The sequence below is a fragment of the Eptesicus fuscus genome, chromosome 5 (assembly GCF_027574615.1).
Source record: "Eptesicus fuscus isolate TK198812 chromosome 5, DD_ASM_mEF_20220401, whole genome shotgun sequence".
Lineage (NCBI taxonomy): Eukaryota > Metazoa > Chordata > Mammalia > Chiroptera > Vespertilionidae > Eptesicus > Eptesicus fuscus.
Window position 1 is genome coordinate 34,242,381 of NC_072477.1, and position 27,908 is coordinate 34,270,288.

At 38.3% G+C, this 27,908-nt stretch overlaps 1 protein-coding gene across 4 annotated transcripts; it reads right to left on the reverse strand.

Annotated features, from left to right (window-relative positions):
• On the reverse strand, window positions 1–27,870 carry LOC114230547 (potassium channel subfamily K member 16-like). Of its 4 annotated transcripts, none has more exons than XR_008555965.1 (7): window positions 27,792–27,870; window positions 19,985–20,181; window positions 14,970–15,084; window positions 11,082–11,248; window positions 9,085–9,253; window positions 5,389–5,699; window positions 1–35 (listed from the first exon to the last, which is right to left on the reverse strand). XR_008555965.1 is itself a non-coding variant. In XM_054715485.1 (6 exons), the coding sequence occupies exons 1-6, from the start codon at window positions 27,847–27,849 to the stop codon at window positions 5,491–5,493; spliced, it is 915 nt and encodes a 304-aa protein (XP_054571460.1). In that variant the 5' UTR covers window positions 27,850–27,870; the 3' UTR covers window positions 5,182–5,490. The 4 variants fall into 4 exon arrangements, 2 of the variants coding, with proteins under 2 accessions (XP_054571460.1, XP_027997071.1); XR_003616457.2 differs by lacking the exon at window positions 1–35 and adding an exon at window positions 5,182–5,280; XM_054715485.1 differs by lacking the exon at window positions 1–35 and having other exon boundaries at window positions 5,182–5,699.
• Window positions 27,871–27,908: the final 38 nt, after the last annotated feature.

A 27,908-nucleotide genomic window follows, 5' to 3' on the forward strand; every position in this document is an offset into this window, starting at 1 on the left:
ACCACATCTTTATCCAATCATCTATCGAAGGACACCTAAAGAGCAGTTTTAGGTTTATAGAAAAATGGAGCAGAAAATACAGATATCCTATATACCTCCTCCTTCCATCCTCTCCAAAGCAGTTGCCTCTCTTATTAACATCTTGCATTATCATGGTACATTTGTTACAATTGATTAATTGATATTGATACATTATTATTATTATTTTTAAATATATTTTATTGATTTTTTACAGAGAGGAAGGGAGAGGCATAGAGAGTTAGAAACATCGATGAGACAGAAACATTGATCAGCCACCTCCTGCACACCCCCTACTGGGGATGTGCCAGCAACCAAGATACATGCCCTTGACCAGAATCGAACCTGGGACCCTTCAGTCCACAGGCTGATGCTCTATCCACTGAGCCAAGCCGGTTGGGACTTGATACATTATTATTAACCAGAGTCCATGGTTTACATTAAGATTCACTCTTTGGGTTGTACAGTTCTATGGGTTTTGACAATGCATAATATAATGTATCCACCATCACTGTATCATACAAAAGTTTCACCGTTCTAAAAATGCCCTGTGTTCTAGTCACTCACCCCTCCTCCTCTCCTTCCCCTGAACCCTTAGCAATCACTGATGTTTTCTGTTTCTATAGTTTTGCCTTTTCCAGAATGTCATATATTTCGAATTATACAGTATGTGCAATCATTTCATACTGGCTTCTTTCACTTACTAATATTCATTTAAGTTTTCCCTCTATTTTTTTTTTGATGGCTTGATAGCTCATTTAATTTTATTGCTGAATAACATTCCATGTTTGGATATATAGCTTCTTTATCCATTCATCTATTTTGGCAGTTAGGAAAAAGCTGATATAAACATTCGTGTGCAGGTTTTTGGTTGAAACATACATTTTTAACTCATTTGGGTAAATGCCAAACAGCACCAATGCTGGACTATATAGTAAGACTGTGTTTACCTTTGTAAGAAACTGCCCGACTGTATCACTTTGCATTCCCACCATCTATGAGTGAGGTTCTGTTTGTTGCTCCACATCCTCACCAGCATTTGATGTTGTCAGTGTTTTGAATTTAACCTTTTGCACTCGGATGTCAAGATTAAAATTACTCTTTGAATGTATCAATAATTTGAAATATAAAAAAATCCAAATAAATAAGTTTGTACGAAAAGAAACTCCAGTTTTTTATTCTACTGCCACACTTTGTAAAATCTGGGGTATTTAAAAAATTAAATGCCGAGTAGAATAAAGGAATCGAGAAAAAAGCAAGCGAGTGCAAAGGGTTAAGCCACCCTAATAGGTGTGTTGTTTTATTTAATTAGTAGGGGCCCGATGCACAAAATTCAGCTGCTGTGGCGGCTGCGGGCCTCTGCTTCGGTCCCCACCTGCCACAACTTCATACAGAAGAAAGGACATCCGGAAGGACTTCCAGTCTAATTATCATATTATGCTTTTATTATTATAGATTGTTTTAACTTGTAATTCTCTGATGACATTTAATTTTGAACATCTTTTCCCATATTTATTAGCCATCTGTATATCTTTAATGAGGTGTGTGTTCACCCCCAAGCCCAAGGTCACCTAGATTTTCTCCTTTGTTAGAAATTTTCTTCCAGAAATCTGTTGAAATCTCTTGTCTGCTCAAGGTCTCCCCCCTTTCCTTTATCAGTATGTTTTACCTGAATAGAGTATTGAAAAAGACAGGAGATGAACATTTATGTCTGCCATCATATCTTAAAATAATTTTTAGTATGTAAGGAATGTATTAGGTTTTGAATATTTATTTTTATTCCAGCATGGCACTCTTATGGTTGACTCCCATTTGATCTAATGTTCTAGTTGTTCTTGGTTGATATAGTTTTCAGTTGTTTTCTTGGATATTCTAGGGAAATAATAAAGTTTGACATCCTTTCTAGAATTTATTACTCCTTTATCTTTATTGCATCAAATGCCTTCAAAATAATGTTTATGTTGTCATTAAAGATAATTTTTTTTCTGGTATATCTCTGGTTATTTCGGAAAGATGCCCTTTGTCAAGAAAAGGGATTTTTCCATCTCTTTCTAGCTTAGCTTGTAAAATGTTTTCTCAAAAATAGATGCCGAGTTGTAGCAGATGGCATTTGGTAGAAGATAATTTTTTCAAAATGATGTAGAGGTTCTTCATTCTTTCATGTATCTTCTGTGAAACCTGCATCTGCCTTTTTAATTCTGTATTTCCCCTTTTGTCTGAGGATGCGTCTCTGAAGAAATTCAGTGCCCCAGAAGTAAGGACATCTACATTCTGGCAATGACCCCATTCCGGCCATCTAAAAGCAAATCTCACCAGTCTTTACAGCTTCATCCACGTGCATTCTCAGATATCAACGAACATGTTAAGGCCACAGCATTACTGAGACTAGTCTCTAAAATGAGAGACCAAACTAAACAGTCAGAAGCAAATGGGTCTGAAGGAAATATAGATGGTTCACGGAAAAAGGGAGAACCCAATTAGTCTCCTGAGAATCTTCATGAAAACATTTCTTCTTAAAAACAAGAACTGGATGACAGGAAAAACAAATAATCAGCACATTTTTTAAACAGCCCTTGGACATAAAAACTATTATCTCCAAACAAAAAAATTAATAGGTTAGAAGATAAAGCCAAGAAAATATTCCACGAAGTAGAGCAAAACAAACAAAAAACAACCTACCAAGACTCCCATTAAAAATATGTATATATAGGGATAGTAAAGAACATTATAAAGTGATAAACAAAAAGATAGATACAGAGACAGTAAAGCATCAAACAGACTTTCAAATTACAGGGGGAAAGTTAGGGAGAGGTGGGGGAGTTATGAAATCAAACGAAGGACTTGTATGCATGCATATAAGCATAAACAATGGATGCAAAACTCTGGGGGGGGGGAGGGCATGTGTGGGTGTGGGGTGGGGGGGGGTAATGGTAAGATATGTACACATATAATACCTCAATAAAAAATATTAAAAAAATATGTATATAGTTTTTATTGTTTTGAGAGAATGACCAACGAACAGTGTCAAATCCATAATTCTAAAGTGGGTGAGTTTGTAATATTCCTTTCTAGATTAAAAAGGGGGGGGGCCACCAAGGGAAAGACACTTGACTATAACATTAGCAACCACTTTAAAAGTATTTATTTTTAAGGCCAGTCCTTTAGAGACACTTCTTTGTTTTTAGATGTTATGTCTACATGTAAGTAGCTGTTGGTAGAACAAATGGTGCTAGTCTAAGTGTTGGCTTTGGGAACTAATCAGCTAGGGTTTCACCAGACATGGGAAAAAATGAAAAACCTGACTTACACATGATCAAGTTAATTAGAAATTGTTTAATAAAATGAAGTAACAGAATTTAAAAAATTAAAATAGTAAGCACAACCCTTATGTCTACCCTGCTTGAGAAGGAATTGGGCATTGGTTTTCTATACCTGCTGGGGCCAGAAAGAAAAGATGGCTAGAACAGTGTCTGAAGGTACACTTTCTGTCTGAAGGTTTATAATATGCCTAGAGGCCCCACCCTCATCACGAGGCCCTGCCCTTGCAGTGAAACCTGCCTTGAACAAACCATGTAACAGGGAGTTTGTGAAGCTTTGGTAATGGACACACTTTAGGAACTGACCGTGGTGGTGGTGGTGGTGAGGTGGGGAAGAGGTGGTAAGGGTAAGTCTCAACAACGGTACTTGGGCTTTTTTTTTTTTTTTTTTTTTTTTTGCTTACTAACATAGCCTTGACCTCTTATGACCTTTATCCTTTCCATTTCTCCTCTGGTTTGAATTCTTTTATGGCTCCGATCATACATACTTACTCTTTTTTAATGAATTAAAAATTTAATTCTGAACCCTTGTTACAATTGCATTTTCTCTTGAAACATTGCATCACAGCAGGTTATAGCAACTCTGGGATAAAAAGCAACCAGTGAACTGTCCAAAACAAGGTTCCAAATAAGACCTCTTATTGATTTACACTACCCATACGTATCCCAAATAAAATTTTTGATCAAAAACGTGAAATACATCCACCTGCTTATTTTAAGCATATTGAAAAGGAAACTAATTGGACCATTTCTATTTGTCCATTTTATACAAAAAAGCTACACTCATTCATAATCACTCTGATTATAATATAAATAGTATAACATGTTTGCCCTGGCTGATGTTGCTCAGTGGTTAGAGTGTCTGCCCACGTATCAGAACCTTGCAGGTTCCATTCCTAGTCAAGGGCGAATACTTGGGTTGCAGGTTCCATCTCTGGTCCTGTTGGGGTACATACAGGAGGAAACCAATCAATGTGTCTCTCTCACATTGATGTTTCTCTCTCTCTCTCTCTCTCTCTCTCTCTCTCTTTCTCTCTCCACCCCTCCCTCCATCCCTCCCTTCTTCTTTCCACTCTCTCTAAAAAAAAAAAAAAATCAATGGAAAAATATACTCGGGTGAGGATTAACAACAAGAAAAAAAAGTGTAACATGTTTATTTATTCTTAATTTTATTATGCCATTTTATATAATACATTTACCTGAACAAAGATTTTAAGTTGAAGGATGTTCTCTTAGCTATTTTAGTCTGCAGTTTATAGCCTATGCGTCCCATTTATCCCTTGAAAGTACAAAGTAACTTCTCTTCTGCCAATGTTCTGATCAAACTGCTGGAGGCCTGTGTCAGTAGTGGTTAAAAGGGCTTCCTTTCCTCTCTGGGCCGCCCTTCTGGAATTAATCCCTTGAAGTCTTTGAGAAGCATTTCCTGTCCTAAGGACTAATCCTGGTTCTTCCTGCTTTGTCCCTGTAACTGAACTAGACGCGTCCTCCAGGACTGTGGGGTGATCTATGGTTAAGTCTGGCCTGGGCTCTCATGTTACAGCGTTGCATGTTCACGTATCCAGATTATTGCTCTCAGGAAGACGGCATCCGGACAAGATCCTCTGCTGCACGTAGCAGCAAAAGAGAAAGCAGGGAGCAGTCTGGGTGATCTGCGGGCATGTTCATCATGAACAGCTTTGTAAATACACAATAAAGAGCCCTGGACTTGAATGAAAATTAGAATGGCCTCACTTGATCAAAAAATATGCATACTTTTAAAGAAACCTTGATTGATAATTAGAAATAATGTGTACAAGAAACAGAACCCAATGAAAATAGCGCCATTGTTTTGTATATGCATATTTCTATCTTTATTGAAATACATGGTAGAAAAACATGGAAACACAGTTTTCAGAATAAGCTTCTATTTACACAAATGCCAGTGCGGATCCACCAAGGAGTAAGCCTGATGTGGGGAAAGTGGACAAGTAAAGGTGGAGATATGCATCATATTTCAAAACTATTTTTCTTAATGACAATCACAGTTAAATTTTAATGTGGAAAGGCAACTCACATGAGAGGTTTACGGAGGTTGTTTTTCTGGTCCTCCTTCCTGGTCTGACCCCAGTTGAAAGGGCTCTGTGGAAACCTCTGCAGTCTGCATGGAGGAAATCTACTAAATAAATTGATTTTCAGCATCTGTCTCCTTTTCTTCTCTTTCAAGTTCTACTTCAGATGAGTCCTCAGTTAGCTTTAATTCCATTTCATAAAAGAACTTGGTTATCAAATTAAATACAAGAGCAATCCAGACCAGACCTTGGGTACTCCAAATTAATAATAAGATTGAGTAGGTGATGCTCTGATCATCTTTCGTAGGATTTGAAACTAAAGACAGGAAGCAAATAACATGCAAATCATCAGATGGTGACTTTCCCCCATAACATTTTCTTGCCACTCATTTCTACCTAGAAAAATGCCTCCTTTAATCCAAAAAAATAAAATTAGAAAATAAAGTATATCTAAAAATGTCACTGCTTTCACGAAAAGAATAGAATTTAAATTGCAAATACTAAGATTCTTTTCTTAGAGCACATCTGGAGGTTAAAACTTTCTTTTACCCTTTGAAAATCATCCTTTTAAATCCTGCAATGAGTATAATATTTTTCTATGAGGCAATTTATTTGCTACTGCCGGGAAACTATTAAAATGAGGTAAGAAAAAAATAAACATATAACAAAATTATTTAAAATGGAATTCAGATCTTGTTGGGAAAAAAACAACAACAGTACATTTCACTGGGCCACTTAATTATATTTATGAGTCTAAAATTCTATAAATTCATTGCTTTTGTCATTAAAAATCTTGGTATAACACTTTAAAAAAGAAAATCACTTATAATTCAACGATCCTAATACCACAAATACTACAACTTTTATAGTTCCTTCATGTGGTGTCATTTATTTTTCATGATGAGCCATTTTCAGTATATGTATGAGGAGGGCGGAGCTGAAAGAGCATGAACTTTGAAGTCAAAGAGAAGTGACCAGAAACAAATAACACATAGTGATTTATCACAAAAATACAATTTGGCTGTGCTTATTAGAGCATAAATAACAAGAAATAGTTTAAATTATCAGACATTAAATCACTCAATATTTCTTTATAATTTTATAAGTTAACCAGCAAAGCTTTATGGAGCATAATGATCAGAGAATAAATATAATTGAAAGGCTACACTCACTTTCAGTTTCAAATGATATTTGGTTAACTATCTCTGATTCAGCTTCTTCAAAACAATGACTCCCAAAACACACACACATGTGCGCGCATGTGTGCGCGCGCACACACACACACACACACACACACACACACCAATAAAAGAAAAATATACCTAAGAATGGGAGTCCAATCTATTGCCATCATCTGAGTATATATTTTACTAATTAAAAAGAAATGTAAGGAACTTCTGATTTAATATATAGAAAGACACAAGATATTGTCATCCCACACTAACAAAAAGATAAAAATGAGATAAGCTACAATATTATAGTTTTATTAATTTTTTAAAGTCTGAGAGCTGAGGACATGAAAAAGAACCCTAAATACACTAAATTTTAGAATATGACAATCCCTCCCTAGGAGAGAAGATATTCATGGCTGCTTTCTTTTCTACAGAATGATACCCACTATGGGCAAGAAAGCTTGTCCACTGAAGCCTGGAGGAGAACTCAGGGAATCTGTCTGAAGCACATCAGGTTTTCACAGAATAAAGGCAGCAGCTGACAAAAGGGAGAAACTGGGGTCCGGAGAGCACACAGAACACCCAGAAACCCAAATAGCTATGAGTAGACCATAACTAGAGAGAAATCCTCCATGATTGCCTCTAGTGTCACTGGGTCTTGGCTCCCATGCCTTGCTGAAGAGTTGGTTTTGGATCGGTCTCAAAATACCCCAACCTAGGGATGAACTGAATCTAAGTAAAGCTGCAACAAAGCCCAGATCAGATCATCTGAAGATTCAACAGTTTTGCCTCACCCCCACACCGCCATCTCACACTAGTAATTGAGAAGAAGGACAAAGCCTTTTTCTGAAGGTGTACATTATTTCCTGCAGTCTCCATGGCTCTTTTACACACAGGCTGGCATAAAATGAAAACTTAGAAAAAGAAGAAAATCATGTGACACATTATCAAAAGAAAATAGTTAGTAGTCTTAGAGATGGACAAAATATTAGAATTATCAGAAAGATTTAAAATAACCATGAAAAATGTGATAAAGGATAGAGTAGAAACAGGAGGTAATGTAGAAAAATTTGGGGGGATATTTCAGCAGAAAAATGGAAATTAATGGCAAGGAAATGAGGATGCTAGAAGTGAAAATACAGAATTTGAAGTAGAAAATTGTTTTATAATTATGTTTATTTAAAAAAGAATAATATATTGATTTTTAGAGAGAGAGGAATGGAAAGGGAGAGAGAAACAATGATGTGAGGTTGACTACTTCCTGCATGCCCTCCACTGGAGATCCAGCCCACACCTAGGGCATATGCCTTTGACTGGGAATTGAACCAGCAACCTTTTGCTTCATAGGATGATGCCAAATCAACTGAGCTACACCAGCCAGGGTATTACTATGGTTGTTTAAAAATATAAGATAATATGGAAAAGTGGATGAAAATGTGAAGGATTTCACCAAAGAATGGGAACCTGCCAAAAGGGAGGGATTAATGGATACTATATAACTAACAAAAACATTATATTAATATTAAGAACTCATTATATAAATTTAAAAGCACATTATATATAGCAGGAGTTAGAATTAGTACACTAGAAGTTGATAAATAGAAGATGTCTTAAGTGAAGTCATAGAGGAATATGGAAAATACAGGAAGCTTATTAGAATACATGAAATGCAGTGAGGAGGTCTCACATTTATGTGATTGGAGTCCCATAAGTAGAAGAGAGAATAAGAAATAATCAGCATTCAAATACATGGTAGCTGAAATTTTTCAAAACTGATAAAATATTTTAATTCTTCTATTCAATAATCTCTGTCATCCCCAAGTAGAATCAATACAATGCAAACCACACTAAAATAAATTACAGTTAAATTGATGAAAATCAAAGACAAAGAGAAAAGATTAAAAGTAGGTAGGGGTGAGGGATGGGGAAGGGAAAGGCTCCTTACTTCAAAGGATCAACAATAAGATACAGCTGACTTACCATCAGAAATGATGGAAGCCAGAGACAATGGAATGGCACCTTTAAAATATTGTAAGAAAATAACTACCAATTTAGAATTCTATACCCCAAATAATTGATGAACTATTTTAATTGTGAGCCACAGATATTTATGGACACATCTAATGTCTGTATGGCTCTACTCCTTTCCTTTCCCCATCTTTATTTTAGGGAGGAATTTGAAATAAATTTTGGAAAAGCTATGTAAGGTACATGATATAGGATTAATCTCTTAAGCCTAATGTTTTGATTACATATGCCTTTTGTTTATCATGTGTGATTATACAGAAATACTTAGTTTAAAAGGAATTATTTTGTATCATATTCTGATAGTGATAACTGTGTGTGACGAGAGAGGAAGGAGGGTGGGTGTGTTTATTCATACACTGGAGATTTATTTGAAAAGACTTGACCTTTATCTTAACATTCAAAGAAATCTGTTAACATTTTTAGTTGAGCCTTTTTTTTTAACTTTCTGTTTCAATCTGTTGCTATGATAGTGAATCTTATTTCAAGATTATTAAGACTCACCTATTGCATAGTCTCCTAAACCAATAGCACTTATGGTGGTGAATGAATAATAAACTCCTTCGACATAAGTCCAATTCTCTAATGACATAAAAACAAATGGTGGTAATGCCAGAAACAAAAGTGTTCCAGTTATAATGAAAAATACTATCTTCCAAACAGTAACATTGCTCTAAAATATATTAGAAAAAGAGACACAATGTTAGCAGTTATATCATAAACAGGCAGCATTCAAAAACTATTGTTTGCTCTATTAGTTTAGTGTTCTTATCTACCCCTTCATTGCTCAAAGGCTTAGAGCCTATAGAGGAATCCTTCCTTTGAATAATCTTGCCCCTAGGAGTATGTTCGGGCTCTATCGCTCTACCTCCTATACAGCATCCTTTGTTTTTCCATCTCTTTTCTTCTCTTCTGTTCTTTCTTTACTATTCTCTGCATCTAGACTTTGATTTAAGATGAATTTTCACTTTAGCATCGCCCCACTTTCTCCTAAGATTGTCCTTGCCTAGATATCAGGGTACAGTTCCTCACTTCTCTGGGCTCTGCCCACACCCCCACAGCCTAGCCCAGAACATCCAATCTGGACAGAGTATCACGCCTTCCTGCTTGCTTGCTTAATAAGGTAAGTTAGACAACTGTCAGCTGAAAGATCAGGGTACTATTTGGCGTCAATAAATACATTGTTTAGAGAGTCGCACAGAACAAATATACTTATATTTTCAAACAAAATCAAGATACTCATCTTAAAATATTTTTATCAATTTATTTTTATCATATGATTCAAGTCTCTAGTCCTTTATTATACGTAATTCATCAGTTATCATTCCTTCAGTTTATTTTGCCCTTTTGCTGGCCAGCACTATATGAGATACAAGGCAAACAAAAGAAATAAAATCCCATATTTTATGCCTTCACTAAGCTCTGATAAGTAAATAAACATTTAGAAAATTTATCATTTATGTATGTACATATCATTTACTTAAATTTAAATATAATTTAAATATAACTATAAAGTTCTAAGTACCACAAATAACCTAAGTGCTAGGTTTTTAAAATGCAGTTGCATAGGAGAGTTATATTTTGATACTAATTTGTTATAGTGATCACATTAGAGCCCAAGGTGTACTGTGTTTTCTTTTGTGGCAACGCCAATCGAATAACAAAGTAAATCCTACAGGAACCATAGACCTCCAAAAAGGGCACAAAGAAAGAACAAAGGAAGTGGTGCCTCCGTTGTGAAGTGCTCTGACCAAGAGTAAGGACTTGATCACATCAACGATTAAGGGAAATCTCGCGTGCTTCCTTGGGCTCTCTGAAGGGGACTACTTCTCTATATTCCTTTATAGAAAACAAAATACCTTAAAGAATATCAACAACTTGATTTAATAATAAATTCTCAATTATCTTAATAAATAACTGCATTGTAATTATTTTAAAAAAGGTAAAACCTGTGTTAATTACTGAGTTGACCACACATGATTCAACACGATATGTGGTCAAAGCCTTCATCCAAACATTTCTGGGGTTAGTGCCGGCACTGCCACTGGTTTTCTAGGTAATCTTGAACAAGCCACCTAGCCTTTATGAAATGTTTTCCTGTCCTGTAAAAGGAAGGAGTTGACTAAATGACTTCTGAGATCACTTAGTTCATACACAATTCACCACTAATCATCTTATTGTAAGTTCAGTGATTAGAGGTTAATTACCAAAGAGGAAATAGATGGTCTCTTGAACATTGGATTTTCTCACATCTGTTTTATAACACAGAATGACTTGCTCTACAAATTGCATTAAACATGAGTTCAGTAAGTATTTATACATGTCATGTGCCTAGTTAATCTAAGGTCGTGAATCCATATATATATTTAAAGAAATAAAACTTCTCTACCAGGGGTGTGTGTGTGTGTGTGTGTGTGTGTGTGTGTGTGTGTGTGTAAAGTGAGAGAGAGAGAGAGAGAGAGAGAGAGAGAGAGAGAGAGAGAGAGAGAGAAAGTTCTTACCTCATTTACACCCTTATGTTCAAGGTAGTTTCCAAGTTTTTCAAATGGCAGAAAAACTAATCTACTAATATAATTAAAGACTATGATAGTTAGAGGAATTCCAATTGCAGCAAAGACAACACAGAACAGTTGTCCATTAGGAGTCCTAGGAAAAACTGTTCCATAACCTGATAAGAGAAAAAAAGATAAATGCAATGCCCCTCAATATGGAAGCTTGGCATAATATGCACATTTATCATTAGGCTTTGAGGGCAAATTTTTAGTCATTGGTATTCTTAGAGCCCCAGTACATACTGCACATTTTTAATAAAAACAAACAAAAAAAACACAATGACTTAGCTTATCCTAAGCAAATCAAGAAATGTGGGCTAAAATGAAGAAAAGTTTGCTATTTCGAAAAACTGAATCAACATAAATGTTCAATAATAGAGGCTGACTATGTACATTATAATATATTGATATAATTAAATAGTGTGATGTCTATTAGAATTATAATAAAGTGTAGAGAGCACCTGGGAAAGGCCCCTGAGATGATTGTCATCTGAATTCAGTGGTGCCTGTTAGAGCCATGTCCTGGAAACATACCTTGCCAGAGGAAAGTGTGTTGTCAGCCTGACCTTCAGCTCAGGCGCCAGGGGTTGGGTTGCATTATCTAAATCCAGCCAAGCACCAAGAACAAACACGATTATCTGGGCCCACCCAGAAGTGACAATTGCACACCCCTACTGGGGACTGAACCCACAACCCAGACATGTGCCCTGATTGGGATTCGAACCAGCATCCTTTTGGTGTCCAACCAACTGAGCCACATTGTCCAGGGATATTTTAAATATATACATATATATTTTATTGATTTCTGAGAGGAAAGAAGAGGGAGAGAGAGATAGAAACATCAATGATGAAGAATCATTGATCGGCTGTCTCCTGTATGCCCCCTACTGGGGCTCGAGTTCGCAACCCAGGCATGTGCCTTTGATAGGAATTGAACCTGGACCATTCAGTCCACAAACACTCTATCCTGTGAGCCAAAACCAGCTAAGGCCAGGGCTATTTTTTAAAAATCTTTATTGTTTCAAGTATTACATAAGTCTCCTTTCCCCCCATTGTTTCAAGTATTACATAAGTCTCCTTTTCTCCCCAGCCACTCCCACCCCCCAGCACATGCCCTCACCCCCCACTGCCTGTGTCCATTGGTTATGCTCATATGCATGCTTTCAGGTCCTTTGGTTGATATCTTACCCCACACTTAATTTTATTTTTTAATTACAGTTTGCACTCAATATTTCTTAGCAGTTAGATAATCATATACTTTACAAAGTGTATCCCCAAATATTTCCAGTACCCACTGACACCATACATAGTTATCACAATACTAGAGGCCCAGTGCATGAAATTCATGCACAGGTAGGGTCCCTAACAGCTGCTGGCTGCTGGCCAGGGCCTGCTTTCCCTGGCTGCCAGCTGCTAGCCAGGGCCTCCCTTCATTCCACACCGCCCCCTTGTGGTCAGCGTATGTCATAGCGAGCAGTTGAACTCCCGTCCCAGTGGACAATTTGCATATTAGGCTCTTATATATATAGATTATTGACTATATTATCTATGCTGTTCTCTACATCCCTGTGACTATTTTGTAACTACCAATTTGTACTTCTTAATCCCTTTGCCTTCTTCACCTGATCTACTAACCCACTCCCCTCTGGCAACCATCAATTTTGTTCTCTGTGTCTACGAGTCTGTTTCAATTTTGTTTGCCTCCTTTTGAGAATTGCCTTTAGCCCAGTGGAACTGACTCACCTGTAAGGTTTTCCCACACCTATACCAACAGCTATCTGACATCCTATCTAATAAAGAGGGAATATGCTAATTGACCATTACTCCATCACAAAGATGGCTGAACCTACAGCTGAGGCCAAGTTCCCATAAGGAGCCTTAACGAGCAATCAGCAGGGTCCTGAGGCTATGCCCTCCCCAGCCCCCATGGGGCTTGACAGGGGACCTCAGGCCATGCCCTCCACCCAGCAGGGCTTGACAGGGGACTTCAAGGTGTGCTTCCTGTCCTGTTGCTGGGCTAGGGGACCTCAGGCTGCTCCCCCAGCCCCAGCATAGGCCGGGGGAACCTCAGGCCGTGCCCCCCACCAGGTGGGGCTTGACAGGGGACCTCAGGCCACATTCCCCACCCAGCAGGGCTTGACAGGGGACCTCAGGCTGCTCCCCCCACCCCAGTGCCAGGCCAGGGGACCTCAGGCCGCACCCCCCACCATGTGGGGCTTGACAGGGGACCTCAGGCCATGATCCCCACCCAGCAGGGCTTGATGGGGAACCTCAAGGTGTACCCCCAGTGCTGGTGGGGCTTGAAGGGGGGCCTAAGGCTGCACCCACCTCCGGTGCTGGGCTGAGGGACCTGAGGCTGCGTCCCCCCGCCTGGCGGGGCTTGTCAGGGAACCTCAGGCTATGCCCCCCACCCAGCGGGGCTTGACAGGGGATCTCAGGCCATGTCCCCCACTTGGCGGGGCTTGATGGAGGACCTCAAGGCACCCCCCCCCACACCCTGGTCTGGGCTGGAGGACCTCAGGCCACGCCCCCTGTCCTGGCACCAGGCCAGAGGACCTGAGGCTATGTTCCCTGCCTGGCAGGGCTTGACAAGGGTGGGACTGGCCTGGTCTGGATCTAGCCCAATTGTGGGGGGGGGGGGGGGGTGCTGGTCAGGTCTGGGTCTCACGCAATTTTGAGGTGCATGTGGATTGTGGGGACTTGACTCTGGGTCCCATGGTGAGACCCAGACTCTGACAGGAGGAAGGTTTTCATATACATTTTACTAATTTTATTTCATCTTTGACACTTCTATTATAGAGAAAGGGCCAATAGCAATATTAAATTATTTCCTCTAAGTAATCTCCTCTTAATGTGCACGAATTTCATGCACCGAGTCACTAGTAGAAATATAAAATGCCAGACCCTCTCTGCAGAGTGAGACCAATTTTGTGGTGAAATTTTTGCTTCAAAATTATCTTGTTGAATTAGACTAATGTATATGGTTATATATCCATGTGCTGATTTATCAATTTTAAATTTTAGATGATATTTTATTGATATTTTTTATATAAAATATAGGGATTCAATTCTTATACACCACCTTCTTCATGCTCCTCTCCAGGTTTGATATTTATATTGCTACTTTTCATTCTTTTGTATTTGCCTTTGTACTTTTAAACAATATTCTTAAACCTCTGTTTAAATTTTCTTTATTAATTCCTGATTCCTGGTATTGTATAATGAAAGTTCTTACCCCTCTCTCCCCCTATTATTTTCTCCCTCTTTCTTCCCTTCTCCATCATTCCACATTCTGGTTTCTTTTTTATATAAGCCTGTGTGTGATCACATATACACTCTGTTCTGCATTTATAACCTACCCCTTTTAGGAGCATCTTATAATAATAGTTGTTTTGGTTTTTTTGCCTCACTCATAGCCCCTTTTTTGCCAAAGACTTGGTGATGCAGCTTTTTGGGGAGTGGGAGAAGAGAATTAAGTCCCATTTGACTTATTTGGGAACATTTTTTCTGGATTTGAAACATTTGTTTTGTTGAAGTGTGTGGAGGGAAACCTTTCTTATTCCAGATAATTCCTGGTTCAGAGACCATAGTCTCAAGATTTTAAGGGACCCAAATGTAGGGAAAAAGAAAAATTGGCTTTTTTCACAGCCAGCCAAAATATTGCTAGCTTTCCTCTTTTATCTTAGTAGACACAGTGCCCCTTAAACTAACTACTTTATTTCATTAAATCTAAGGTATTGTATAAAGATACAGGAAATACGTAGACGTAATGCTTCATGCAAAACAATTATAAAACATTTAACATCCTAAGTGGAAAAAGAAAAGTACAATACCTACCTATTGTAGATACGATAATTATGGAAGTTATAAATGAGTTGAAAAAAGTCCAAGACACAGCAGCAGTTTTATTTCCTGTGGGAGGTATTCCTAATACTACAAAATAAGCCATCATCTACAAAGTAAAATAAGAGAAAGAATAAAAATTGGGGTTGTGTAATTTATATTTCTTTAAGTAGAATACTAAAGAAAATTAGTTCCATTTAGTTGGATTCAAACCAAAATCCATATTTAATTGGGTCAAATAGGAAATTTTCCCTAGGATCAAGAGAAACAGAAATGTTTATGATGATAACTTATAATGGCAGGCCTTATTTGTTTTAGTGTTGTCAACTGTTTTAGAAGTTGTATATGGGTTTAATATATGTCTACAGCATTTTTTTTAGGAAATTTGTGAGAGTATGTATATAGACTTAGCACAATTATTTAAAATGTTAATAAAGTTCAATTATTTTTAAATAATTAGCAAATCCTGGTCAAAGATAGCTGCAGAGAGACTTCCAGTGTAAGCAAACCAATCATGAGAGAAATGGTAACAAAAGAAATAAGGACATTGTAATTGTATCACAGCACTGGAAAACAAGAAAGGAATTCATGAGAGGGCTAGCAATTTTTGGAAAGTCTAAAACACATAGAAATCTGTTCATGAAAGAAATTCAGCCAAATAACTTTACAATATAAACAGTAATGACCAGTTAGAGACGTTGATATCTTTATTCTCTAAACACCCCAAGAAACCTTAAATACAGAGAAGAAAAGGAAGATGGGATGGAAAAGTGGTACAATGAACAGGATAACTGAAAGATATTTTTGTACGCTTCCTGATTCTTTATAGAATGCTAGAATGAATTTAACACTAATCAAGGTCAGACATGAGCCCTAGCCAGTTTTGCTCAGTGGATAGAGCATAGGCCTGCAGATTGAAGGGTCCCGGGTTTGATTCTGGTCAAGGGCACATGCCTGAGTTGCAATCTCAATCCCCAGTTGGCTAGCTGATCAATGATTCTCTTTCATCATTGATGTTTCTATCTCTCTCTCTCCCTCTCCCTTCTTATCTGAAATCAATAATATGTAAGACCAGACATGAATAGCACAGGAAAGGAAGGAAGGAAGGAAGTAAGGAAGGAAGGAAGGAAGAAAGGAAGGAAGGGAGGGAGGGAGGGAGGGAGGGAGGGAGGGAGGGAGGGAGGGAGGGAAGAAGGGCAGGAGGGAGGGAAGGAGGGCGGGAGAAAGGGAGGGAAGGAGGGAGGGAGAAGAAAGGAAGAAAAGAAGGAAGGAAGAAAGGGGGGAATTATAGAGTATCTAGAAGTATAGAATCCCAAGTTCTAGATAAAATATTATCAAATCTAGTAGAGTTATGAAGGATACATTATGATTAAGGGAATGCAATCAATGTTAAACTATAGGAATCACTAAACATATAATAAAGATGAAAGCTATATATTAATCACTTCAATAAATACAAACATAGATGAAATAAAATAATATTTATTTGTAAGCTATAAATAGGAACAAATGTTTTAACTTGACACAGAGAAACTGTAACAAACTCCAGTGGTTTCATGCTTAACAGGGAAACATTAGAGGTATTCTAATTAAAGTCAAAAGTAAGATAAAAATGCCATGCCACTATGAGAGTCATTGGAAAATCTAATAGCAGAATTAGAATTCTAAAGACTTTAAATGTTGAGTAATTGAACAAAGAACATAAAATATGTTTAAAATGTTTAACAAAATCAAAGGAATTAGAGACATGTAACAATAAAATATTAATAAGAAAGGCCACACAGATTTAAAGAGGAAAAAGCAGAGATTTTAGAAAAGAAAAACATAATCACTGAAATTAAAAAATTCAACACATCCAATAAGATGGAACCAATGAGAAAATAAGTAAATGAAGGATATAGCATAATGAATTTCTCAAAACAAACCAACAAAGGCAAAATAGTGGAGAATATAAAAGATAAGTTAAGAGTATACTGTATAGAGGCTAGAAATAAATCAACCATAATGATCATTTTAAAAAAAATTAATGGCTCAGAATTTCCAAGAGTTGATAAGAGAAATAAATATAATGATTCATGAAGCAAACACGTAGCAAAATAAAAAAAACCTGAAGTCATATCTAGACTGTTGAATTAAACCAATAAAACAACAGAGATCAAGAGAAGTTCATAAAACAAGAGGTCTCTGATGTCAGAGAGAAAAGATAAAATTATCTACAAATTATGGACAATTAGATTGACAGAAAACTTGAAAGCAACAGAAGAAAGCAGTAAAATAGTGGGATAATGTCTCCCAAGTTCTGAAAGAAAACAATTGTCAACCTAGTATTGCATAGTCTGCTAAAATATCTTTCAAGAAATAAGATGAGATGAATATATTTTTAGACCAAAACAAAACACACACACACACAAAAAGAGTTAATTATCACTAGTAGACTCTCATGAGTAAAATTTACCAAAGACATTTCACAGGAAGGAAAATTATCTCTGAAACTAAGAATGAATAAAGAAATCAATAAAATAAAAACAAAAGTTAAGCATATAGTATTATATAATAACATAGTAAAAATTAGGTTGAACAAAAACACTATTGGATGACATGTGAGATGGGCACTAGGGAGATGGTAATCAGTGGTAAAATACTCCGAGATAGGATGTTTCACACAACATAGGAAGCAACTATTTTTAAATATTGGACAAGAGGAAATGCAGAACTGTAATCACTAAGAGAAGGAAAACAAGGTGAGTACTACCATTGCCCAGGCTGTTTGGAGATAATTTCTAGACTCTGGTATGGGGGGAGGGGCACCCCCAAGACAGCATGGTGATTTTGCTGAGCTGAGAGGACAGAGATTGGAGTTCAGTCAAGTTGAGGTGGCTACAACATGTATAGAGGCGGAAGTTACACAGAAGTCTGCAGAGAATCCTCTTTGAATATTTCTTTGGTTGAATGATATTCCACACGTGAAAAGGGTGAAACTTTGTGAGGCTGGTCAGAAACAATTTCTTGAGTGTGGCAGACAGACCCTTAAACTGGCCTCCAGGGTCTGGTGTTCATGCCCTTGTGTGACTCCCTCTCTTTGAGGATGGGTGGGACCTGTGACTTATTTCTAGTGACACAGAATGTATCAAAGGTGACAGGATGTACATGATTCCATGTAGGTGATTAGATTATATGAGACTGTAGTGCTGATCTTGCTAGAGACTCTCTCTGCCTTGCTGGCTTTGAAGAAGGAAGCTGCCATGCTGTGAAGTGCTGACTAAAATGATATAACCAATGTAAATGTCCTCCTATAAAAAGGCAACACAAACCTTTTTTTGATAAACAAAACCTGAGAGGCTTCATCACCAGATTTTTGTGGTTCTTCATATGCTGAGTACTCTAGATTGTATTTTGAATACTATGTTATGAGACTCTGAGTCTCATTGAAATCCTATGGAGATGGTTGGCATTTTCACTTTAGCAGGTCATTTAGTTTAGATTCAGACCGCAAGTTCCAACTCACATTCCATGGGATGTGCTTCCATTGTCAGTTCAGCTCTCACAGCCTCTGCAGTATCATCTGCCCATCACTCAGAGGTCAGTCTGGGACCTAGATTTAGGTCTACCCACTAGTTCAATTCTCAGAGTCTTTGGTGTGAAAACTAAACCCATGTACGTGCAGGTCAGGTCTAAGCAATTTTATAGGGTCACTTCCACAACAGCTCTCTCTCTGCGATCTCCCTGCTACTGTCTTGTTCCTGATTGCTCCCCTTTGAGGTCTGCCAGCCAGAAACCAACGTTTTCCTTGATTTGTGCTATGTCTGGGGCCAAGTGGTAGGAGGACAGAAAAAGAAGGGAAAAAAGGAAAAGGGTTTGGCCCTAGCCTTGAAAGGACAGTTTCAGGGAGCAGAGTTTTGTGAGTTCCCACTGCTTCCACTGTTGCTGCTGTCATGACTGCGGCCACCACAGCATTACTGGGGAACTGGGGTGCAAGTCAATGAAGAAAAGAAATAAAAGGGAGGATGTCCACTCTCTCTGAGTGTTAGGAGTTCCCTTTCCTGATCCTTGAGTCAGGACTAGAGGATGTCTCCTAGAACACTTGGTTCACTTCTGAGTTTGCAGCTGCATTAAGATCAGACTGGGGGTACAGGGCTGGGCTGGGGTGCTTAACTCACTCAGTACTTCAAATTCTATTGCTGCTACTATTTACTATTCAGATGCTTCAATACCTGATTTATATATTCTTCCCAGGTGTTACAGGTACATTCAGTGGGAGAGAAAGAGTGGAGTGTACTCACTCCACCTTACCCATAACTACACCCTGATCAATTGATTTTGGACAAACTTGCCATGGTAATTTCATGAAAAAAAAAAAAAAAAAGTAGTCTTTTCAGCAAATGATTCTGCAACAACAGAATATGTGTATTAAAAATAACAAACCTTGATGCTTACTTCAAATAATTGACCAAAATTAACTTGAAATACATTATATAAACAAACAAATAGAAAAGCTAAACTATATAATAACTCAAAATCTTTCTGACTTCGGTTTAGCTGAAGATTTCTTAGAACACAAAAAGCACAAACTATAAAAGAAAAGAATTATGAACTGGGGTTTCTAAAAAACAAAATTCTCTTCAAAAGAAACCCAGGAGCACCCGGCTGGCATGGTTCAGTGGTTGAGTCACGGTTTGATTCTTGGTCAAGGTACATGCCTGGGTTGTGGGCTGGATCCCTAGTAGGGGGTATGCAGGAGGCAGCCGATCAATGATTCTCTCTAGTCACTGATGTGTCTGTCTCTCTCTCCCTCTCCCTTCGACTCTGAAATCAATAAAAATTAATTAAAAAAAAATAAGCCATGAGAAAATTAAAATCAGGCCACAGTCTAGGAGAAAATATTAGCACTACATATGCCTGACAAAGTACTCAGTGAAGGAAGTTATTTCATACAATGCTCACATTAGATGGCTTCTCTGCGTAGAGAGAAGTCTTCTGACTCTGAAATGAACTGGATCTTCATCTCTTACCTGCACAAACATTTCGACATCTTGTTTAGTTTTATTAGCACGATGTTTCAGAAAATCACTTTTCAGTTTAACTGCCAACTGTCGCCGATCCACCTCAAAGTCTTCCTCCAAAACTTGAAATATAATTGCCCCAAGCACGAGGAATGATAAATAGCAAAACAAGAGGATGCTCATATGCACTTTGGTGATTGGTGTCTCTTTATATAGTGGAATGAGGGTCAGAGAATTCAAATCACGTTAATGTCCTCTCAAAAGAATCCCAATACAACAAAGCAAGACAAAATTTCCAGATACAAAACATGAACTTGTTCTTAATTATTAACCTACTATTACACAACTATACAAAATAGACAAACCTTAAATAGTCATGGAATCAGAAAATGACCTCACTGTGCTCCTGATTCTAAGTTTCCTTATTAAAAAAGAAAAAAGAATTGTGCTATTTTGGGAGATCTGTAAATACTGCAGGGTCAAAGTTAGCCAAGTGACTCAGTTATTCACTTGGTTTCCTTAGAGGAAATTGTATTATGGAGTTATACTTTGGAGTATGCCCAGTGAATATTTTTTCAAGAATGCACTGTTAATGCTTTAATTGTCTGATAAAATGAATTTAGACGCTTAAACTACCAGATACTAGCGCTGTGAACCTATGCCAGTTACATATCTGCCGTGTTTCAGATTCCTCACCTGTAAAGTGGAGATAATAATAGTTACTTGAGGGGTTGTTATAAAGATTAAATTGGTTGTATATTTAAATCCATAGAACGAGGTCTAGCAAATAGGAAATGCCCAACAAATCTTAGCTAGTAGTCAAGAAGTGGTGGTGTTGGTAGTAGCAGAAGTAATAACAGTAGGAGTATTAGAAAGAGGAGGAGTATTGACTCTGCCTCCCACTTCCTCTACCCTCTGTCCTGCAAAAACTAGGCAGAAAGGAACAGTGCAGTTGCTGGCAGAATGAAGAAGACTCTTATCTTGATGGGGCCAGATTTCATGACTAAGAGAGTTGAAGCCCCTGTGCGTTTCTTTTTTTTTTTATTATTTCTTTATTGATTAAGGTAGTACATATGTGTCCTTATCCCCCCCATTGCCTCCCCCAACTCCTCACTCATGCCTTCACCCCCCTGTTGTCTGTGTCCATTGGTTAGGCTTATATGCATGCATACAAGTCCTTTGGTTGATCTCCCCCTTACCTACACCCTCCCCTACCTTCCCTCTGAGGTTTGACAGTCTGATCGACGCTTCTCTGTCTCTGGATCTGTTTTTGTTCATCAGTTTATGTTGTTCATTATATTCCACAAATGAGTGAGATCATGTAATATTTATCTTTCTCTGACTGGCTTATTTTGCTTAGCATAATGGTCTCCGGTTCCAACCATGCTGTTGCAAATGGTAAGAATTCCTTCTTTTTTACTGCAGCGTAGTATTCCATTGTGTAGATGTACCACAGTTTTTTAATCCACTCATCCACTGATGGGCACTTAGGCTGTTTCCAAGTCTTAGCTATGGTGAATTGTGCCACTTTGAAAATAGGGGTGCATATATCCTTTCTGATTGGTGTTTCTAGTTTATTGGGATATATTCCTAGAAGTGGGATCACTGGGTCAAATGGGAGTTCCATTTTTAGTTTTTTGAGAAAACTCCATACTGTTCTCCACAGTGGCTGCACTAGTCTGCATTCCCACCAGCAGTGCACAAGGGTTCCTTTTTCTCCCCATTCTCTCTAGCACATGTTGATGATAGCAATTCTGACAGGTGTGAGATGGTACCACATTGTCATTTTGATTTGCATCTTTCAGATAATTAGTGACTTTGAGCATGTTTTCATCTGTCTCTTGGCCTTCCTTCTGTCTTATTTCGAAAAGTATCTATTTAGGTCAGTTGCCCATTTTTTGATTGGGTTATCTTCCTTTTGTTAAGTTGTATGAGTTCCCTGTAAATGTTGGAGATTAAACCCTTATCGGTGATAACATTGGCAAATATATTCTCCCATGCAGTGGGCTTTCTTGTTGTTTTGTTGATGGTTTCTTTTGCTGTGTAAAAGCTTTTTATTTTAATGTAGTCCCATTTGTTTATTTTCTCTTTAGTTTTCATTGCCCTAGGAGCAGTATCAGTGAAGAAATTGCTTCAGTATATGTTTGAGATTTTGCTGCCTGTGGATTCCTCTAGTATTTTTATGGTTTCCTGTCTTAAGTCTTTTATCCATTTTGAGTTTATTTTTGTGTATGATATAAGTTGGTGGTCTAGTTTCATTTTTTGCATGTATCTGTCCAATTTTCCCAACACCATTTATTGAAGAGACTGTCTTGACTCCATTGTATGTTCATGCCTCCTCTGTCAAATATTATTTGAGCATAGTGGTTTGGGTCAACTTCTGAGTTCACTATTCTATTCCATTGATCTATATGTCTGTTCTTGTGCCAGTACCAGGCTGTTTTGAGAACAGTGGCTTTGTAATACAGCTTGATATATGGTATTATAGGTGAGATACCACCTACTTTGTTCTTCTTTCTCAGGATCACTGCAGCTATTCAGGATCTTTTTTTATTCCAGATGAATTTTTGGAAAGTTCGTTCTAGGTCTGTGAAATATGCCATTGGTATATTTATGGGGATTGCATTGAATCTATAGATTGCTTTGGGTAGTATGGATATTTTAATGATGTTGATTCTACCAGTCCATGAACACAGTATGTTCTTCCATCTGTTTATGTCTTCCTCTATCTCTTTTTTCAAGGACCTGTAGTTTTCTGAGTAGAGGTCTTTTACCTCCTTAGTTAAGTTTATTCCCAGGTATCTTAATTTTTTTTGTGCAATGGTAAATGGGATTGCTTTTTAAGCATCTCTTCCTGTAAGTTCACTATTGGTGTATAGAAATGCCATAGATTTCTTGGTGTTAATTTTGTATCCTGCTACATTGCCAAATTCATTTATTAAGTATAATCATTTTTTGATGGAGTCTTTAGGGTTTTCTATTACAGATCATGTCATTTGTGAATAAGGACAGTTTTACTTCTTCTTTGCCAATTTGGATGCCTTTTATTTCTGCTTCTTGTCTAATTGCAATGGCTAATACTTCCAGTACTATGTTGAACAGGAGTGGTGAGAGTGGTCATCCCTGTCTTCTTCCTGATCTTAGGGGAAATTGTTTTAGTTTTTGCCCGTTTAGTATGATGTTGGCTGTGGGTTTGTCATATATGGCTTTTATTATATTGAGGTATGATCCTTCTATTCCCACCTTGCTGAGAATTTTTATCAAGAAAGGGTGTTGGATTTTGTCAAATGCTTTTTCTGCATTAATTGATATGACTATGTGATTTTTATCTCTCAATTTGTTTATGTGATGTATCATGTTTATTGATTTGCGGATATTGTACCATCCTTGCATCCCCAGGATAAGTCCTGCTTGGTCCTGGTGTATGCTCTTTCTGATGTACTGCTGGATCCGGTTTGCTAGAATTTTGCTGAGGATTTTGGCATCTATGTTCATGACATATATTGGCCTGTAATTCTCTTTCATTGTGTTGTCTTTATCTGGTTTTGGTATTAGGGTGATGCTGGCTTCATAGAATGAGCTTAGAAGTGTTCCTTCCTCTTGAATTTTTTGGAATAGTCTTAGGAGGATAGGTTTTAGTTCTTCCTTGAATGTTTGGTAAAACTCCCCTTTGAAGCCATCAGGCCCCAGGCTTTTGTTTGCTGGAAGTTTTTTGTTTGTTTGTTTTTCGCCTCTTTCATTTCTGATTTTGTTTATTTGGGTTCTCTCTTTTTGCTTCTTGATGAACCTGGCTAGAGGTTCATCAAACTTGTTTATCCTTTCAAAGAACCAGTTCTTGGTTTCATTGATCTTTTGTATTCATTTTTTTGGGGGGTGGGGGGTCTCTGTGTCATTTATTTCTGCTCTGATCTTTATTATCTCCTTCCTTCTGCTTACTCTGGGCTTTTCTTATTGCCCTCTTTCTAATTCTTTAAGTTGTAGAGTTAGATGATTTACTACCAATTTTTCTTGTTTTTTTTTTTGAGGTAGGTCTGTAGAGCTATAACCTCTCATGGCTGCTTTCATTGTGTCCCATAGATTTTGGATTGTTATGTTTTTATTGTCATTAGTTTCCAGGATGTTTTTAATTTCTTCTTTGATCTATTTGGTAACCCAATCATTGTTTAATAGCATGCTATTCAGCTTCCAAGTGTTTTAATTTTTTGGATTCTTTTTATTGTAGTTTATTTCTAGTATTATGCCATTGTGGTCTGAGAAGATGCTTGATATGATTTCAATCTTCTTGGATTTGGGGAGACTTTGCTTGTGACCCAATATGTGGTCTATTTTTGAAAATGTCCCATGTGCACTTGAGAAGAATGTATATTCTGTGGCTTTGGAGTGAAATATTCTGAAGATATCAATTAAGTCTATCTGATCTAGTAAGTCATTTAGGATTGCAGTTTCTTTGCTGATTTTTTGCCTTGAGGATTTATCCAGTGATGTCAGTGGTGTATTAAAGTCCCCTACTATGATTGTATTGTTGTTGATCTCTCCCTTGATATCTTCCAGGAGTTTTTTATGTATTTGGGTGCTCCTGCATTGGGTGCATATATGTTTATCAAGGTTATATACTCTTATTGTATCCGTTTAGTATTATGAAGTAGCCTTCCTTCTCTCTTGTTATGGACTTCACTTTGAGGTCTATTTTGTCAGATATAAGTATTGCTACCCCAGCTTTTTTTTTTTTTTTTTTCATTTCCATTTGCCTGAAAGATATTTTTCCATTCCTTCACTTTCAGTCTGTGTGAGTCCCTTGTTCTGAGGTTGGTCTCTTGTAGATAGCATATGTATGGGTCATGTTTTTTTATCCATTCAGCCACTCAATGTCTTTTGATTGGAGCATTTAGTCTGTTTACACTTAAAATTATTATTGATAGGTACTTGTTTATAGCCATTTTTATTTTTTCTGCCTGTGTTCCTTCTTACCTTTTTTATTTCTTCTTTTTACACCAGTTCCTTTAGCATTTCTTGCATTGCTGGCTAGGGAGTAATAAACTCCCTTAGCCTTTTTTTTGTCTGTGAAGCTCCTTATTTCCCCTTCAATTTTGAATGATAGCCTTGCTGGACAGAGTATTCTTGGATTCATTCCCTTGCTTTGCCTCACTTTGTAAATTTCCTTCCATTCTTTACTGGACTGATGTGTTTCTGTTGAGAAATCATTTGATAATCTAATGGGAGATCCCTTGTATGTCACTTTCTATCTCTCTCTTGCAGCCTTTAAGATCCTTTCTTTGTCTTGAACATTTGCCATCATAATTATGATGTGTCTTGGTGTGGGTCTTTTCAGGTTTATCTTGTTTGGGACTCTCTGTGCTTGTGTGACTTTTTTCTTCCCCACATCAGGGAAGTTTTCTGACATTATTTCTTCAAATATGTTTTCTAACCCTTGTTCCTCTTCCTGTTGTTCTGGAACATATTATTCATATGTTGCTTCATTTCATGTTGTCCCATAGTTCTCTTAGGCTCTCCTCCAGTCTTTTAATTTTTTTTCTCCAATTGCAGCTCAGTTTGGCTGTGTTTTGCTTCCCTGGTCTTCTAATTCGCTAATTTGGTCCTCCGCTTCTCCTAGTCTACTGTTGAAACTTTCCATGGTGTTTCTTATTGCAGCGATATCACTCTTCATTTCTTCTTGATTCTTACATAAGTTGTTGATTTTTTTCATCCATCTGGTTTATGAACTGTATGACTCTTATTCTGTATTCTTTTTCTGACATATTGCATGCCTCTGTTTCACTTAGCTGCTTTTCTGGCGATTCCTCCTTTTCTTTCCTTTGGGGGGTTTCTTTGTGTACCCATTTTTTATATCACCAATGGATCTAGATGTCAAGTCATGCAGGGGCTGCTCCTTGGGTGGCAGTGGTGGCTCCTATGGCTACAGTTGCTCCTCGTGTGGTCACAGCAGCGGCTGCTCCTCAGTTGGCAGCAGCTCCTCTGGTGGGTGTTGTTCGCAGCAGTGGTGGCTCTTCTGGCTGGTGGGGGGAGGCTGCTCGCACAGCTGCTGCTCCTCTGATGGGGATGGGCTGATCACAAAGCTGCTGCTCCTCAGATGGGAATGGGCTGTGCGTGGCTGCTGCTCCTCGGACGGTGGTGGGCTACTCGTGTGGCTGCTATTCCTCAGATGGGGTGGGCTGCTCATGAGGCTTCTGCTCCTTGGACAGGGGCAGGTTGCTCGCATGGCTGCTGCTCCTCAGATGGGAGTGAGCTGCACATGCAGCTGCTGCTCCTCAGACGGGGGCAGGCCACTCACACAGCTGCTGCTTGTCAGACAGTTGCTGGTTGCATGTGGCTGCTGCTCCTCTGACTGGTATGGGCTGTGCAGGGCTGCTGTTCCTCGGATGTAGGCGGTTTGCTTGTGTGGCTACTGCTCCTTGAACTGGGTTCAGCTGCTTGGGCGGCTGCTGCTCCTCAAATGGGGGCAGGCTGCTTGTGGAGCTGCTGCTCCTCGGATGGGGGTGAGCTGCTCACACAGCTGCTGCTCCTCGGATGGGGGCAGGCTGCTTGTGCAGCTGCTGCTCCTCAGACGGGGACAGGGTGCGGTCTGTGCGCAGCTGCTGCTTCTCGGATGGGGTGGGCTGCGCGGGGCTGCCTCTCTTCAGTTGTGGGCGGGCTGCTCATGTGGCTGCTGCTCTTCAGATGGGGGCTGGCTTTCTCCAGGGGCCCTCTGCCCTTCCCAGTTGCAAATTGTCTCACCAGCTGAGTCTCCTTCGCCAATTTGGGGTGGTTGTCACTCATTTCAGCTGGTCATTCTATGTGCTCCAGGACAAGGCTCAGGACACATCCGTCTATTCTGCTGCCATTTTGTCCAAACCCTGTGTGTTTCTCAAGGCTCTGGTACAGAGCTCTGAGGCAGGCATGTGTCTTGGAAGTAGCAGCACCCTCCACTTGAATCTGCCTCCTCACGCCTCTTGCATTAGAGAACACAGCAAGTCTCAGTAGCCCCGACCTTCATCACCTGGGTGATCCTTCCCAGTGGGATTTTAAAAATGCAAGTATATGGTTGTTTTCTATGTGATATCAAAACTGTAAGAAATAGGCCATTGTATGCCAATGATATATCAGTAAAAAAAATAAAAAATCCTGGTTCAGTTAATGCAGGAAAAAAATAGGTATGAGAACAAGCACATTTTAAAGCCAGTATTTTTAAAATATCCAAAATGCAGCCTGATTAAATATTATGCAATTAAATATATCATAGCCACAGTTATTAATATACATTTCCAGTGTCAAATAATGAATTCTATCATACTATATGTAAATAATTCAGAATAATAATAAAAACAAATAGTCTTGCCTAAGCAGCTGTTTTCCTTTTCATTTCTATCAGAATAATAATGGGCTTTTATTGTCTTCTATTTCCATGTTTAAACTAAAAATAAACACTCTGACTAAAAGACATCTGAGTTCAACCTCCATAGAGTCTTTCTGAGGACTCCCTGCCTTCAGTAAAATACTGGGAATAAGGAGCAATCAAGTGATTATGTAACCTAAGTTAATACAATGTTATATGTTCATTAGGTCTCAAAAACTACTTTCAGGAACTATTAGTAGAGCATTAAAAACAAGTGCATCTGATCTGGCCACATTTCGCAAGAGGGTCTTCACTGACCTGTTGGGGAAAGATGCTATACTGGGAAGACTAAACTTCTCATTAACACTCCACCATTCAGCGGTGTCTTCTCCAGTAGTCCTGCCACCAAGCCAACACTGCTTCTCAATATCCCTGTCACCAAAGACCAGGCCCCCACTCTGGTGAAGCTGTTTCAAGTAATCCTACCTCTAGTTTGAACGGATTGCCCTTTAAAACTATACGTTAATTCGCTGGTAAATGACATTTTGAGCCCGTCTAGATGATTTTTGTCACCATTCCTCTGTTCCGTCTGGAATCTTGGAG